General features: G+C 39.7%; 1 protein-coding gene across 3 annotated transcripts in view; it reads left to right on the top strand.

The window, feature by feature from the left end:
* The first annotated feature begins 432 nt into the window (after positions 1–432).
* homer1b (homer scaffold protein 1b) overlaps positions 433–16,820 on the top strand; it is a 23,581-nt gene continuing 7,193 nt past the window's right edge. The window contains exons 1-6 of one of the 3 annotated variants that reach the window (XM_068604574.1): positions 433–506; positions 781–1,167; positions 6,458–6,614; positions 9,321–9,452; positions 11,696–11,788; positions 14,291–14,439. In XM_068604574.1, the coding sequence (XP_068460675.1) occupies positions 1,148–1,167; positions 6,458–6,614; positions 9,321–9,452; positions 11,696–11,788; positions 14,291–14,439 (551 nt within the window). In that variant the 5' untranslated portion in view covers positions 433–506; positions 781–1,147. Of the gene's footprint in view, positions 507–708; positions 1,168–6,067; positions 6,615–9,320; positions 9,453–11,695; positions 11,789–14,290; positions 14,440–14,721; positions 15,886–16,820 lie in introns of those variants that run through there. The other 2 variants (XM_068604575.1, XM_068604573.1) reach the window with 2 other exon arrangements.

The following is a 16,820-nucleotide window of genomic DNA, read 5'->3' as shown; positions in this document are numbered from 1 at the left end:
CCAAAATGCAAATTACATTACATAGTAGATTCAGAAATCTAAGGGAGTGGAATTACAAAAAAGGCTATTGCAGCCTTGGACTTCCGTTTTCTTTTAGTTTTCGGTGAGTAAGCCACTTATCAATAAACTTATTATAAAACAATAAAGCTTCAAATGGCATCAGTCCCTTGAGCGCGAAGTGACGTCACTGCGGAGGACGGTGTCGTGACGTAGGCAGTTCAATACTGACAGTGATATGAGTAGGAGGGAAGCGATGCATCAGCCAGATGTGGAGCGAGTTCGGGGGTGGGGTACGCGTATGGTTCTGTGGATAGGCTTAGATCAATAAAGCACACATACATACAGCATGGAAACGAGAATGTTTTAATCAATGCAAACGACTTAACATACTTTGATTAGGAGAACAGGCATTTGTCACGTGCATCAGTAAGGCATGGATGACGATAAGCACAAGTTGGTTTAGTCCGAGGAGCATCAGAAATCGGCTTTATTATAGAAATGCAGAGGTAATGCTGTGTGGCATAGCTGTAAAATAGCTGTAGTCTGGGCGAGAGAGTGGGGGTGTAGACTGTGAGCCTATGGTAATGAGAGAGAGAGAGAGAGAGAGAAAGAGAGAGAGAGAGAGAGAGAGAGAGAGAGAGAGAGAGAGAGAGAGAGAGAGAGAGAGAGAGAGAGAGAGAGAGAGAGAGAGAGAGAGAGAGAGAGAGAGAGAGAGAGACGCGGGTGGACAGGATGAGTCTGTGCGTTATCAAGTGGCTAAATGAGGGTTGTCTTTTCCAGTGAAGGCAACCGGGCTTCTCCACCCTTCCAGCGAGGATCTGTAATTTACACGCGACAGCAGGACGCCTGTCTGATCTCCATTGGACTCGGCGCTGGCTCTCCCTCCGCGCTGCTGCTGCTCCATCACCAAACGCTCAACGCCAAAGGAGGAGACACATTCTGATTTCCGTGCCATGTGTAGAACGACTTATGTGTGATTTCATGCGGTGACAGTGGAATGGTAATGGACCAGTTCCAATCAAATTCCTGTAGACGCACCAACGGTGAAACATTGAAGGCGGTCGTGTAGAGAGAAGACCTTCATACGCAGCAGCCAATCTGAGAGATACGTTTTTATTGCCAGTGAAAAGGATCAGCGATCGCCACCATGTCGAACATAACAATGGGGTAAGTGTGATTATTATAGAAAGGGGTGACTGAATTCAAGTTAATTCTGTATGTATATCAGCTGCGGGTGCTGCAGGTTCTGAACTTCTCTCCCGTGGAAACCACACCACGCATATCACAGTGACCCGGGCGTATGCGTAAAAATGAATCTCTCTGTATTTGCCGTCTAATGAACTTGATGGTGGATAGCTCAGGTCGGCAGTCTGTGTGGTTGAAATTCTGACGGTCTTTTGTTGCTCACTAAAACAACATGTTTTTTTTTAGAGATTAAATAAAAATGTTCCTCTTTCTCTTCGGAATATGCTGTTTGTTAAAATAGAAACACACATTGGGCCCAACATGCCGGCTCACAAAAGCTGCTGCAGAAGTGACCCCATAATCAAACTTTAAGGATCAAGTGTAAATATTTTCCAAAGTGGAATAATTTGAGATTTTGGATGTTCTAATCTAAATGAAACAACACCATATGTATCTAATACTGCACTAGAACAAGGAGAGATTAAATACGGCTGTTTTTCTTATAGGTTTCTCTGTTCAGCTTTTTCTCTCCCCTACATTAAAGACAGTTATGCAATTCTGAAAGATGGGACATTTAAAAACAGAAATTCTTGTCAAATATTCTCAGAGTTCTGTTCTGTGGTCAGATATACTGTACATCCTGTTATGGGTGCTGCTCAAGAGAAGATTTGGGAAATATTTGTAGTTACAATACTTCACAAGGCTCCAGTGACAGAAAGCGGCTTTCTGTCTCTATGGCAGCACACAGTGACCGCTACCTTACACCTCAACAACAGGCACCCATCAGTAAAATATCTGCCTAGAGTGCAGCACTGCTCATTTGCATTTCCCCTAACCCCAAGCTCAGCGGTCCATTTCCCCCAACCAAGCCTGTCGTTCATTAGCAGCTGTCTCCTGCAGTTCATTGTGATTAATTGCACAGCAGGAGGTTAACAATATGGCACAGGCATGGTACGGTTTCAAGGCATCAGCCAAAACTCCTGCATTAACTATTTACAATACACTGGAGGCCTCCCAGGCTCCCACTCTGCCCTCCTCCAGTGTGGGCAGCACATCATTCAGCAGTCTCCCACTCAGCTTCAGCTCTCAACTGGGCTCTGCCATACTGGTGACTAAGTTACTGTTATGCAAGCGACTCAATGACTCAATTGATCCACAGTGGAATACATTGTATACAGTGTTCCGAAGCACCATGTTGCATGTGTGTATTGACGTCTGAATATGTGCAGATGAGATAAATGCGCATATATCTCTATTGTCTTGGTGCCCGTCGAGCAGTAATACCACAGACAGATTTCTGACGGACTTTCGTTCACGTGGTTGTAATAATGATGGCAAGGAGAAGAACATTAGTGTTGAACGAGAACTGGAGATGCCTGTTAAAACTCTCTGGAGCGCTCTCACTTCCTTGGGCTAATGCAATTAATGCACAGATGGACTCAGTTTCTCTCCCAGCTCCCTCTCTTTACCTGAGATAGCGTGTGTTCACAGGCTCATCTCAGGTCATTGAAGCCGATCCCAGAACAACACAGAGCTCTCTCATTACTGTCCTCTCTCTACAATAAATAAGTTTTAATTGCATTCGTGCTGTATCTTGTTGACTTAATGAAGAACATAGAAACAAAGAAAACTTCAGCGGAGCGGCTGGGTGAAGGTGGAGGTGGAGGTGGCAAGGGAAAGGGAGATATCCGGAAATGGACCGTTTAAATATGCTTCTGTTTCACTGTGAGTGTTTGCGGAAAGAAGGGCAGCTGGATGGTTAAAGGGGACACACTGAAGTAGAAAAGAAAATACCTTTTGCAGTATAAAATGACGTGCACATGTTGTGTAAGTGTTCACATCTGTGCATTAAACCCCTGCAACTCCTGTAACTGTGTAACTGCAGGTTATGTGTGTGTGATTTATGTGTGTGTGTGTGTGTGTGTGTGTGTGTGTGTGTGTGTGTGTGTGTGTGTGTGTGTGTGTGTGTGTGTGCGCATTGGTAAAGGGTCAAAACCTATATTTGAACATATTTAGATTTTAAATGTATATCTTCAACGTTCCTGATCCTGATAGCAAAAAACAAACGGGTATCAAGCCATGTAGGAAGTATTTGTTACATATGTTCATCCTTTACACCATTTATTATTTAAATTGTGGTCCACAAAATCCACTAATATTACTGAACAGTTTGCAAAGGACTATTTCTATGGTAGAGCATTGTTTCAATGAAGATTAATATGGACATTTTATTTTCTGCCGATTATGTCGAATTATTTCCAGATGTATTTTACATTTATCTTCATTGTAATGGGGCGGAGACAGAAACAAATCAAATAATTTGGGCAAATAAATCAAAACTATTATGGCTAATGAGAAGATTTTGTATTTTTATCGCAATTTTTGTGTACTCACACTCAAATGTCCCCTTTGACCATCCAGCTTAACTCTTCACAACATACACCAGAGAAGCCAATCTGTCTATTTCAGTCCACTTGTCACAGTACTTTTTTGGAATTTCGAATCCTGAATTAAATTCTGTCTTGAAGCAATAACTAATGTGACGTGAAATAAACCTTTAATGGTATCTAACTTTTAAAAGTTTATTTTGAAAATGTAATCATTTTAAAATCTATTCATTACTCCAGTCTAATGAACTATTGGACACGATGTCATCAAACAAAGTAAATCACCATCTAAAAAAAACAACAGCATTTTACTACCACAATGTTAACATAAGCAACAACAATACGTCAATACTCTATTTTCAATACTTAATTTACACAGGAGTTTAAAAAAATGTAAAAACTGCATCTGCATAGTGCTTTTCTGGATGTGGCTCTTTTGCCATCCATCCATGAGTATTATCATCATCATCACCCGATGATTTCAGCAAGAGCAGCCTACTTTACACACTATACTTACTCTTGCAGCTATTTGAGCACCAACATGCATATCTTTTAAAAAAAAAAAGAACTTGTATTAGTTTTCTGGAAGTTTAGCTTTAGACAAGTTACTTCACATAATTGTTGATCCCACGCTGTGTAGCAGTTTAGAGCTTCCCACTTCCTTCATCTTGTTCTCAGAGTTTCATCCTCTTCTACATCACCTCCTCTACGTTCTTCTCATCCCTCCTGACGACCGCCTCTCTCTGTTTTAACATTCATGTTTCATCACCTGCTCTTGTGTCACACTGTACACTTTGCATGCTAAACACCTCCTCCTCTTTCTCCTCTGTGTTTTTCCTTCCACCTCCACACTTTCTCCTGTAGGCCTACCACTCATTCGCCCACTGAACTCACCAGCCTAGTTGTTCTATCTATTCTCTTCCCTCCTCATCCGTTCCCTCTGATCATGTACCCCCTCCTGTATTGGGGTATGCAGCTTTTGTTTTCACATTCACACTTGTGCATACACTGATGGGAGATAGGCAGCCTCCTAAGGCTTTCATGCTTTTGTTGTGTCCCCGTGTCTATCTGTCTAGCTGCCATGCCGCCTACATGCTACTGCCGGAGTTCATCACTGGAGTGCAAGAGGATCAACACGTTCTGAATTGACCTCTACTCAATAACCTAACCGATAACTCTGGTTGTTGGATCAGACCAGTGTCAGTGTATAGTAGGAAGCATTGATGACAAGAGTGATGCTTTTTGTCTACATACAAATTATTGTTAGATATATTTTTTGAGAAAGCAGAATTTACTTTAAAATCACATTCAATTATGTGTTGTTGTGTCTTTCAAAATTACAATTGTAGGAGTAAGTATGTTTATTTATTTTTTTAAACTGAAAGGTGTCGTTTTGGAACAAAACTCTTCAAAGAACGATGCTTTGTTTGGTACAAAAACCATCAAGCAACAAGAAGTTTGACACAGTTCTATCAAATTATGCAATGCAAAACAATGTCAATTGCCAAGCGGCTATTGCACAGATCATACGGACAGGCCGTGGTGGTGTGAGTGGAAATGACTCACAGTTCTGCCACTTACACTGCTGTCGATGATTATGATAATTTAGGCACAGCACTCCACAAGCAGCTTTGTAAAGCGGCATTCATCATCCCAGATTCACTCTGACTTCCTACTCTCCACATTCCCATCATTCTCTTTCTCTTTCGGTCTTACTTCCCCCTCACTCTCTCCCTGTCTCCATGTTTTTCTTTCTTTCCCAGTCTTGGCTAATCACACACAGGAGGGGTGCTGCTGTTGAATTTTAATATTCATTTATACAGCAAGCCTTTGATGTCCCCCATCACCCCCTCAGTGCAGTGTAAGCACTTCTCTATCTCCTGCTCTGCCAGTACTGCCAGCCCAGAATATCTCCCTCTGCACCCTGCACGTTGAGTGTGTGTGTGTACTGACTGTAGATATTACCCAAGAAGCCCCAACAATGCTGGAATATTTGAGGGCATGGTACGAGCTAAGTGAGGAGTGGGGGATAATGGGATGAACTGGTGATGGTGGCAGAACATTAGTGACATAGGAATGGATGGTAAAAAAACAAACAAAGATGCCTGTATGATATAATAATATAGTATAATCTCCACCATTAATAGTGGTGAATCCTAACTCTGGGTTGAGTGTCATACAGGGGTCAATAAGGAATTAAGTCTTCTTAAACTGAGCCCATCATGGAGTTTTGAACATCTACTGATCTGAGAGACAGAGACACAAAACCACATATGCACTCAGACATAAATACAGATTTATGATTCTGTACCATAGTGTGTTAATATATGCACATGCGTTATGTTTGTCTGTGTGGTAACTGCAGCTCTGTGGGGTGGGTCTCTGGTAGTTAACCGTAGCCTACTGTCTATATTTAGCCTTAAACCCTCTCCTTTCCCTTCTGTGCTCCCCTGTGTGACCCTCGCTCTGTGCTGCAGGCATTTCCATATCAGAGCATGGAGAGACGGAGCTGGCTTCCGAAGACTGAAAGACAGAGGGAGTTTCTGTTGAAAAGCTGCGTGCATTTAGTGTATTGATTTACAAGTTGCGATGACGTAAGAGAGGAAGTTTAGACTTAAGGTGTATGCGGGAACTCTGTTGTAGTTTGACGGCTCCGTCAGCTTGTTATCCATGTATACAGGTCAAGACAATGAGTACATGTAGTCGTCCTTTGACAGCCTCTCTTTCTCTGGTGTAACTATGGAGGATGGCGAGTTGGTAATTCGGTTGCCAGGGCGATCTGACTCCCCCACGGACAATATTCGTTGCGGTGCTGGCGGTGGGTTTGGTGAGACATTGGTGTTGCGGCACAAAGAGGTTCACCACTTCTTCTTCGTCCCCTTCAGGGAGCAGCCCATCTACAGCACGAGGGCCCACGTCTTCCAGATTGACCCCAACACCAAGAAGAACTGGCTGCCCACCAGCAAGCACGCTGTCACTGTCTCCTACTTCTACGACAGCACACGCAATGTCTATCGCATCATCAGCCTGGATGGCACTAAGGTGAGCAGTTGATTCTGATTGTTACTGTACACCTGACAAACTTTGTCGCACACAAAACGCATATTTCATTATACCTCCCATACTGCATCCATTGTTATTTTTTTATTTCTGCACACTGGTTTCATTAAGATGTCACACAGCGCTCTGGGTGATTTTAGTGGCGCTGTGATGTACTTAGTGTTAATGTTGTTAATAAGCTCTGCACTGGAATCTAATGTGCAAAGACATCTTAAAAGAGACCAGCATTGAAGCCTGTCCAGAGACTGACAGCTCATGTTTCATTGTGTGCATGCGACTGCTGTGTTTATGTGCGCATGTCTGTGTGGCTGTCTGCACTTCAAAGTATATATTTTGTCTCAGGATATTCTTATTAAAGGACCGGGGGGGATATTTCTGCTGGGCATGGTGTGATTTATAGGCACGGACCAGTCCTCAACAGTTATGGAGAGAGGAGGGGTCAAGTTAAATGAGAGAAACAGATGACGGAGTGAGAAGAATAAATACCAAGAGCGGCAAAGACAGAAAAGTGTAAAGAGAATCGAGGAGGTGTGAAAAATGTAAAGATCACCTCGTGTGTGTGAACCATTTTGGATGTCCAATTTAACAACCATCTAATATTACACAGCACTCAATAGATAGTTGATCACTATTGTGTAACACACACACTCATAGACAGCTACTTCTCCCAAACCCATCATTATATATTGATGCCAACGAGAATGCCAACCCTTACACAACACTGCTAATTGATCAGACATGAATTTGTTCTCCATTAGTGTTATTTAACAAGGGAGGTTGGATTATATAAGATCTAGAGATAGCCTTTTGTTTTAGCTCTTGTATATAAAACATAAATACATTCTATGTTCAACAAATCTATTGAAGGCCCAAACAAACGTGTTAATATGTCTCTCAATACTTTCTGACTTTCACAATCCTGTTTTGTTGCATTACACCCAAGCCCATTTTTCTGATTTATATATATATATATATATATATATATATATATATATATATATATATATATATATATATATATATATATATGTATATATATATATACATATATATATATATATATATATATGTATATATATATATATATATATATATATATATATATATATATATATATATATATATATATATATATATATATATATATATGTAAGTAAGTAAGTAAGTAAGTATTTATGGCAGCAGTTGTGTATGTGGGATTATACTTGATTGACTCAAAAGTGAATGAGACTGAACTTGGGGAGTCCAAGTTGATCCTTTTTGTGACATTTGCCAGAGCAACTTCACAGTGCACTTCAACACTGTGAACACTTTAACACTTTTCGGTGCAATACTTACACTTTTACACTTACACTTTATACACATTTTTTACTATTTATTTTATTTCTTTTGTATATTTCATATTTTTGTGTTTTACTGTTTAATTTTTACATTGTGTTCTTATTACTGTTCTACTGTTTATTTATATTACTTGATCTGTGAATCCGGGCTACTGTAATACCGTAATTTCCCCAGAGAGGGACTAATAAAAGACTATCTTATCTTATCTCAACAGTGTTGCTCACTGGTGTGTTTTAAATAGTTTTTGGACAACAATAAAGATAAATGGCACAGAGGATTAAACTATACGTTAGATACACAGGCAATGATTGTTGGTAGGATAGATCAATACATTGTCGGTTCGGGTCTATTCATGGGTGTTGTTGACAATGAGGATAATTTAAAATATTGCCAGATTTATTTTTTAAAGTCAGGCTCTAATTTTTCAGAGCTCACCAACTTTCAGATTCAGTTTTTTCCCATGACCACCACTTCATTTCCTAGTTTCTCCCCATATGTCTCTCTGCCATCACGCTTTGTGTATGTATCCATGTACATGCTCATGTTGGTATCCGTCTTGTCTAACTAACCGTGGATCACTAAATCCGTGGCTGAAGGCTTTCAAAGTCAAACTCAGCAGCCCTTTGTTAACTATCCAGGCATGGATTTAATTGTGTTGGTGGGTGTGAGCTGCACTGCTGCAGACCAGAAGCTATATACTGTTCTCTCAGGCTTCCCCTCTCTCTCTCTCTCTCTCTCTCTCTCTCTCTCTCTCTCTCTCTCTCTCTCTCTCTCTCTCTCTCTCTCTCTCTCTCTCTCTCTCACACACACACACACACACACACACCCAGCACTATTTGTTCTGATGAAGTATAGTTGACTGCAATTATCATCAAATGTTATTTTTTGATTAATTGATACGTTATCTGATCTCCCAGTACAGACCAGTCACACACAATATACATTTGTCAAAAATATGTAACGTCATTGTTTAACCACATGCAGTTCACATTTGAAAATGTTGCTGGATAAATATATTATTTGATAGCTTGATTATTGAAATTGTTGACAATACATTTACTCTCAATTGGGCATTTGTATTGGCACCACTGAAATACAAATGATCAAGGCACTAATACCAAAACCTCTCAACAATATAATGTTTCATTGACATTTCTATCTCTAGTCCTGATTTGCGGGATCAATAATCTTCATTTTGACAAAAAGCACATACTTGGGACTAAAAATTGTCCTGGGCTCTTCCTTTGATCCTCTCTCTCTAGTACTCACACATACCACTTACACACATCACACTGCCGTAATTAAGTTCATTTAATATGTATTAAGTGGCTTTCTTATGTCCTGCAGGCAATAATCAACAGCACCATCAGTCCCAACATGACGTTCACAAAGACTTCACAGAAGTTTGGTCAGTGGGCGGACAGTCGAGCTAACACAGTCTATGGCCTGGGATTCTCCACTGAGCATCATCTAGCCAAGGTACCACCCCCATCCAACTCACACTCACACACGCACGCACACACACACACACACACACACACACACACACACACACACACACACACACACACATGAACCACGCATCAATCAAAGGGAGGCTTTTCCACAAGGAGTATCATCCCAGAGAAAGGATGGCATTTCAACTTTCTTTTTACTAGTTGCTATAGCTTCTTTTAAGGTGTACAATTGGCTTGGCAGTTGGCCCTAATGAGGCTTTTTTTTGCTGTGTGTTTATAGAAGTTAAGCATATTTGTGTGTTCACTGTGTGTGTATGTGAGAGTGAGAGTAGGTGGTGATTTCTCTCCCCTGCAGTATGAGTAAGCTCTGTCGTGAATCAGGAATGCTTACACCATTCCTACTGTCAGAAGAACGCACGCACGCACGCACGCACGCACGCACGCAACGCACGCACGCACGCACGCACGCACGCACGCACGCACGCACGCACGCACGCACACAGCAAAGCAAAACTCTCCCTCAACTAAGAAGTGAAACATTCTGGAAATGGTTTGGCAGCCCAACGATGGAGCGAGTGGAGGGTGCTGTAGAGTTTAAATGGGAACTCCACCAATTTTACATTAATGTAGTTTAGTTTATTTGTCATGTGACCTATGAACAGTTATATTATGTATATATAACCTTGATGACGTCATCAGACTCATCCAAGTTTCAGTTTGGTTTTTCAGGGATTACTCCAGTTATTGCGCAAAAGTCAGGGCATTGCAGTTTCTGCTGCTTTGATTTTGACTATTCCTTTTTGAAGATATGTTTCCCAAGTCCTCACATTTTATGAAAGTGCAAAACTGAATGCATGGATCATTGATGGATTATCTAATTATGTGACTTTAAGGCGGCCAGTTACTACAGAATAATATGGACACTCAGCTCTTCTTTTCCAGGTAAATAAATAGGTAACTAATAATGCATCGTAATTGTCTCTTTGAATCAAAGTAAATCCAAGTAAAAATATGTTTTTATATTGTTTGAATGTGTTAATATGTTATATTCTTATAGTGAATTACATTTCTTTTCAACTTTAGACCACATCAAATAATTTTAATCGTGAAAAGTACATATTGAAAAACCTCAAACATAGGTCCTCTCAACATGGTAATTACCATTGTGAATCAGTCAAACCAAACATGCAACATACATTTGAAGATATGGTCTTTAAATGATTAATGATTAGTATTATTTTTTTTTTACTTCAATGGTTTTATTTTCTTTGATTATTGACAATACTTACAGTGTATCTTTATGTTTCTTTAAGCTTTATTTCTTTACAAAGTCTCATTTAGATTAAGATATATATGATATAGAAAAACATTCTCAATATATCTTAAATGTATAACAGGTTTGGCTTGATACATTCACAGTGGTATTTACCATGTTGAGAGGAACTATGTCGGATGTTTTAAGAGTTAATAGCATTTTATGTGTTCTAAAGTTGAAATAATCAGATTCACCTCTCAGATAACTGCAGTACCAAAAGGTCCTGGAGCACTTACCCTAAAAACTACTGCATTTAGATCACTGAACCAAAAATATTATATTACACTGAAGTGAAAAGATATTGAGTTACTTCGTGGAACTCCACTAATAGCAGACGCAAGACCGGCTTCAGTAGTGTTGTCAATTTGATTTCCTGGCCACTCAGCCCTCTGCAGTACTGTATTTACTAAATTACTCTGTAACACTGAGGGAGTAGTGTCGGTGGTGAGCCACACCCTAGAGGGACACAGTGGAAATGTGCCAGAGTGTTTATATTTGCTCAAAGCCCCTCAGCTGAGCTCACCTTTCTGCTTCAGGATTGCTGAATGTATCTTTGCCATTGACGAAAATAACCCCAGAGATCAACTTCAGCCACAGACAACTTCTGATTAAAGACAAAAAGTCAACTAGGAAAACACAATGGCTAGTTTGTTCTGTGTGTGTGTGTGTGTGTGTGTGTGTGTGTGTGTGTGTGTGTGTGTGTGTGTGTGTGTGTGTGTGTGTGTATGCGTGTGTGTGTGTGCTTGTATGTGTATATGTCTCTGATATAGAGGTTACTAATGGTGACCTAGTTAGCTCATGTTTCTGCTGAGGCATTGTGGGTAAGGACCGTGTGTGTGTGTGTGTGTGTGTGTGTGTGTGTGTCCATGCACATAGGGCTTTACTAAACAGGTTAAACCATAGTATTGTATGAATTAGAGTCTATACTTATGGCTGTCCTCTGTTTCCAGTTTGCAGAGAAGTTTGCAGAATATAAAGAAGCCGCCCGGCTCGCTAAAGAGAAGAGTCAAGAAAAGATGGACATGGCCACGTCCCCTTCTCAGGTACGTTAAGTTCACAACATCTTAACCCCCTCCCTCCAATTCTTAACCTTTTTTGCCAATTGACCTCTTGTTACAGGCATGGTGTGTTTAATGAATAGCCGGTGAACAGGTCAAACAAACAACTAAAATAATATATTACATGTTCTATGAATGTATCTACCCTGTACATTATAAGAATACAACGCTGTATGTGGACTCTCCATAAATTGGGGTGCATAATTAGTCTCTATGATAGGTACTTTTTTTGTGTGGGATAGTAATTGAGTGTTTTAGGGCATGTGTAATTGCATCTACGAGAAAATTAGCTGGTTTCAGAGGATAATCCCTAGAGAAATCTGTTCTGTAATCTAAAGGCTGTTAACAGGCCTGGTGTCCTCGTCTGTTCGTTATGGAGGCTATAGGGGAGCAGCCCCCTGCTACGCTCTGTTACTTGTATTACTAACGCTGTGGCCCACATGAAATGCCACAATACCTTGTGCTTCCCATTGGAGGAGGTTTTTAATGGAGCCAAGTGGACAGCTTCACTCTCATCAGGGGTTGCACGTGCACTGGCCACACACTATCGTGGTGGAACTGGAGTGGTTGCTGTTACTGTAAAGACTGCAGCCTTCCTGCTACAAGCCTGCTGTGCTCTACTGAAAGTCTCTGTTTCACCCACCCGCCTGCTGGCTTTCTTTCTAACCTCCAGATCCTCTCGTTTCTCCCCTTCTTAATACAAGAAACAGAAACTACAAACTAGAAAACTTGAGAGAGGAATTATTCCACTAAAACAAGAGGAGAAAACACAGAGCTAAATGCTATATGCTGGTCCCAATAGGCCAGACCACGGTGGACATGCATTGGGAAGTGATATTAAATGCTAAACTAATCATTGTGGAGCGCAAACTGTTGGCTATAATCTTTCTCTTATCTCCCCCTTCCTTCTTGTCCATTAGAGACATACAGGCAGTGCCATTGTGCTACAGTATCGTGCCCAAGCCCTGAGTCTTAATAGCTTTGTTTTATGTGCGAGCGGCAGCTAAATGATTTGTCTCGTATAATTCTGTGGTTGTATGGGATATAAAGATAAGCATTAATCTGTAATTCTGCAATTTCCCAGTGCTATAAGCTATTTAATGGCCTATAGGCATGTGCAACTGTTCACTAAGACGCTTACAATTTTAACACCACAGCAAGAGCTTCATGAGTGTGAGAGACCTCACCCGACCCAAAATACATGCACACACCTCTATCATTTCTCATGAAGGATGATTCAAATTTACAAATTAGATTTGTTTGTTTATATTGTTGCCATCTCTGGTACTAAGAGGTTGTTAAGATCACTCAGGTTAATTATTACGCATTTCATAACATAATGTAGAAGTTCATTGATTGTAGTTATTCATTACAGGTACTTTTCTGTAAATTGTTTGAAAATATTTGGTAATCAAACAATTAGTACATTTATAAAAAAAATCAAATTAAATTGTTGTTAGGGTTAGGGTTATCAAGGGAAGAACATCCAAACTTTCACTGGTTTCTGCTTCTCAAATAAAAGTTCCTGCTTTTCTTTGTTTTTTAAACTTCAAACTGTTTGCCTAGATAACTAGACATTAAAAGATGTGATCTTGGACTGAGGTGCTAATATCTTATAGGGTGAAAATGAATTGAATAATTGTAAAATTCACTATTCATGAGAATATAGTTAGTTTTTGCCAAGTGATAGTATTCCTTAGCTAATGCTTAATAACGTCCAGTTCTTCTCAATTTAATTTACGGTTTCTGTTTTTGGTCATGTTAAACACACTAGTATGCTATTTATATAGAAATGACAACATTTGACTAAATAAATGTTGTGCCTTTAAAACAATTTCACAGTGATTTTTTATAAATAGTCACAGATAATATTGGCCTGAAACTAAATCAAATATCTGAATCAAGTATCGGTGACCAGCCATCACCGTCAGCTGTGAATAGCCAATCTAATTTGAAATACCATTATTTTAATAAATAACAATTAAGTACATTTATATGTATTATTATATATTATATGTATATAATATAAATGTATAATTTATATATATATATATATATATATATATATATATATATATATATATATATTATTATATCCATTTATATTATTTTGAGCACTACATAAAATCTATTATTATTATTTATCTATATATTTATTCGTTGCATATTGTTTTACAAAGTTAGGAAAGATTGTTGTTGACTTGAGGATGATTCCAATAACCTACACACAGTGAAGCATACACTTATTAATTAAATATACTGATATTGGATCGGTATTTAGTATCGGCCTATATAATCAAAACCCAGGTGTTGCTATTGGTGGACTAAAAAAGTCAGAAAGGTGCATCCCTAGATTTATGCCATATCTAATCACGATATACAATTTAAAAAATAATAAAATGATTAAAATAATTAAAAAGTGTTTCATTTATGTCTTTTGTATGTCTAACTGGCAGTAAAAGCTGAACAAATTTGTTCCCCATGTAGGAGTCTCCAGGAGGTGAGCTCTCGTCACCTTTGACCCCTGTGACTCCGCCCATGGAAAACATCAACGGCACAGATGACATCTGTGTCACACCTCCCAACTCAGACGCCCGTCCAGAGCCATCTCAGAACGCACTGGCCTTTGCACACAGGTACATCCCGCATGGTGATGTGTTCACTGTCCTGTGTTGTCATGTTTACCACAGTACAGTCTGACAGTCTGACCATATACTCTCATAATTAACATGGATTACACACCAAAAACACTTAAATACATGAATTACTATGATTTCTTTTCTTTCTGTTTTTCTGTCTGATGCACAGAAGTGTTCACCTCTCTTATCCTGTCTTTCTTTTCGTCTGCGTGCATCAATTTATGTAGCATGGTAGTGAACTCCTATTCACGGCTGCTCTCTCGTGTTTTTCCTCTCTAGGGAGCAGTATAAGACTTGTCGGGTCTGCTCTTTCTGATAGGGATGTCATTACAAATCCAGACTTCTGCAACATCTTCGCGAAACAAAAAATGTTCAGGCACAAACTTTCCCCAAAGATAAGCGTCTGAATGCAGGCCAGCAACAGGGAGGGTGTTCTTTACAAAACGTGGTGCATTGCTTGTTTACTAACTGCTAAATAATAAGGTTAAACAGCACACCGTCACTCCAGTCAGGAGCAATATTGGTGCAATGACTTTTATCATTCCTAATCACACGCTGTCACTTCACATGGACCAGCAAAGAAGTTACTTTAAGTGTTTCTCTGGAATAAGGAATTATTCAAGTTATTATTTTGTCTGAGCATGCTTGGTAAAAGAAAACAACTTGCATTTAGTTATTATATTATTTATATGTTTGCCTACTGCAATGCAATAATATCTTTTTAAATGAAAATTCAAATCTTTTAACTGTTGTTTGGTGCATTTGGGAACATGTGACGGTGTCACTTCTATGCATGCAGCACTACTGTTCACTGTATACATTCCTGCTGTTTTTGTGTCAGTTGACTGAATATTGAAATGGATCATTCACATTCCTTTTGATTGTCAATACTGGTTTATATACAGTAGATTGTGTAAGATTATAAGGTCAAAGTGACATGTAAATATTTTTGATTTGTATAATGGCTTTATGAAGAGGTGTGGTTCACCAAAAAGGTGTTGATGAAGCGTTTATGTAAGACTTATATAACATACTGTGGGTAGTGGGAGGCGGAGAAAGAGCAAGACAGATGGACACACATAGTGTGCATGTGTGTGTCTGTGTGTGCGTGTGTGTGTGTGTGTGTGCGTGCGTGCGTGCGTGCGTGTGTGTGTGTGTGTGTGTCAGAAGTTAGAAAGAGAGAACGACAGAGAGAGAGAGAGTGGTGTATTGTATAAAATATGCACATGAGTCACTGAAAACTAAACATCCACCAACTGCACACACACTACAAATAAACTGAACAGGAGGGCACGAGTAATGAGTTTCAATCATTTGAGTGAGTGAAGAGTTTTTTTCTCAGGAAAGGAAATGTTCCTTTTATCTCTTGTCACCTGTAGTTGACTGTACAGAGAGGTTTTTTCACTTGTAAAATCTCTGTAATCTCATTTCATTATTTCTCTGGCTGCGATTCTTATTAATTAAAGATATCAATCAATCGCTTAATGTACTATCATTCTTTTTTGCTTAACGATGGGTGTCTGAGAGGTGGCTTAAAACCGTTTTAAAAATGTTAAACATCACTGTAGAGCTCTTTTGCGACAGAGTTATTTTTAATAGTGTGTTGAAGTCTCTAAAGCTGTGACAAGCTCAAGTGCAAATGCTTAGAAATCCCTCCTGCTACATCATGAACTCGGTAAGGCTACACAGATCTGAGTGTGCAGTGAGAGCAGAATGTAGCAAGGACACCCACTGCCTGCTGCAGTCTTGCTGCTGATGTGTCTATTAATGCTGCATGCGTGGGAGACGGGTCGACTCTCTGCATTCACGATGACAAGCGTGGACGTAACAAGCAAACCTCAGTCTCACATTTTCTCAGAGGCATATGCAGAGAGGGTAGATGCTTGGACCGTTCAAACATTTCACCACATAACCCTCTTTTTTCTGTTCTCTCTACGATTCATTCTTCTTCCATTTAACATCTAACACATGGATCATCTCACATGTCTCGTACCGCAGCTCCTTCAGCCTTTTATGAGCCTTAACCTGACGTTAAAATGCATTTTCTGCCAGTGTATAAGCTTATAGTTTATGTTATAGCAAAAAGAAAGTGTATTTTGAACGTGTTTACTTGAGTATTGGGCATGAGGGTTCCGAGCCACAGTTGTTTGCGGTCTTTTTGCATCAGACCTTTATGATCTTGGTTTGTCTCTTTGCAACGTGTCTAGAATGAGATGATGACTTATATGCATACCACACCACTCAGCTGCTTAGCGGGGCTGTGTAGGCAGGTTTGTGTGGGTGCATAGAGCAGAGGAAGAGAGGAGGCTGAGATACAGCCGTTTGCAGGGCTGTGAGAGGTTTTTTATATCGCAGGATGGAGGCGTGTTTGGCAGTTT

Source organism: Clinocottus analis, unplaced genomic scaffold (assembly GCF_023055335.1).
Source record: "Clinocottus analis isolate CAN_PGR_092001 unplaced genomic scaffold, fCliAna1.0.p SCAF_7, whole genome shotgun sequence".
Taxonomy (NCBI): Eukaryota; Metazoa; Chordata; class Actinopteri; order Perciformes; family Cottidae; genus Clinocottus; species Clinocottus analis.
The sequence above is the reverse complement of the archived record's forward strand: the minus strand, read 5'-3'. Positions and strand labels throughout refer to the sequence as shown.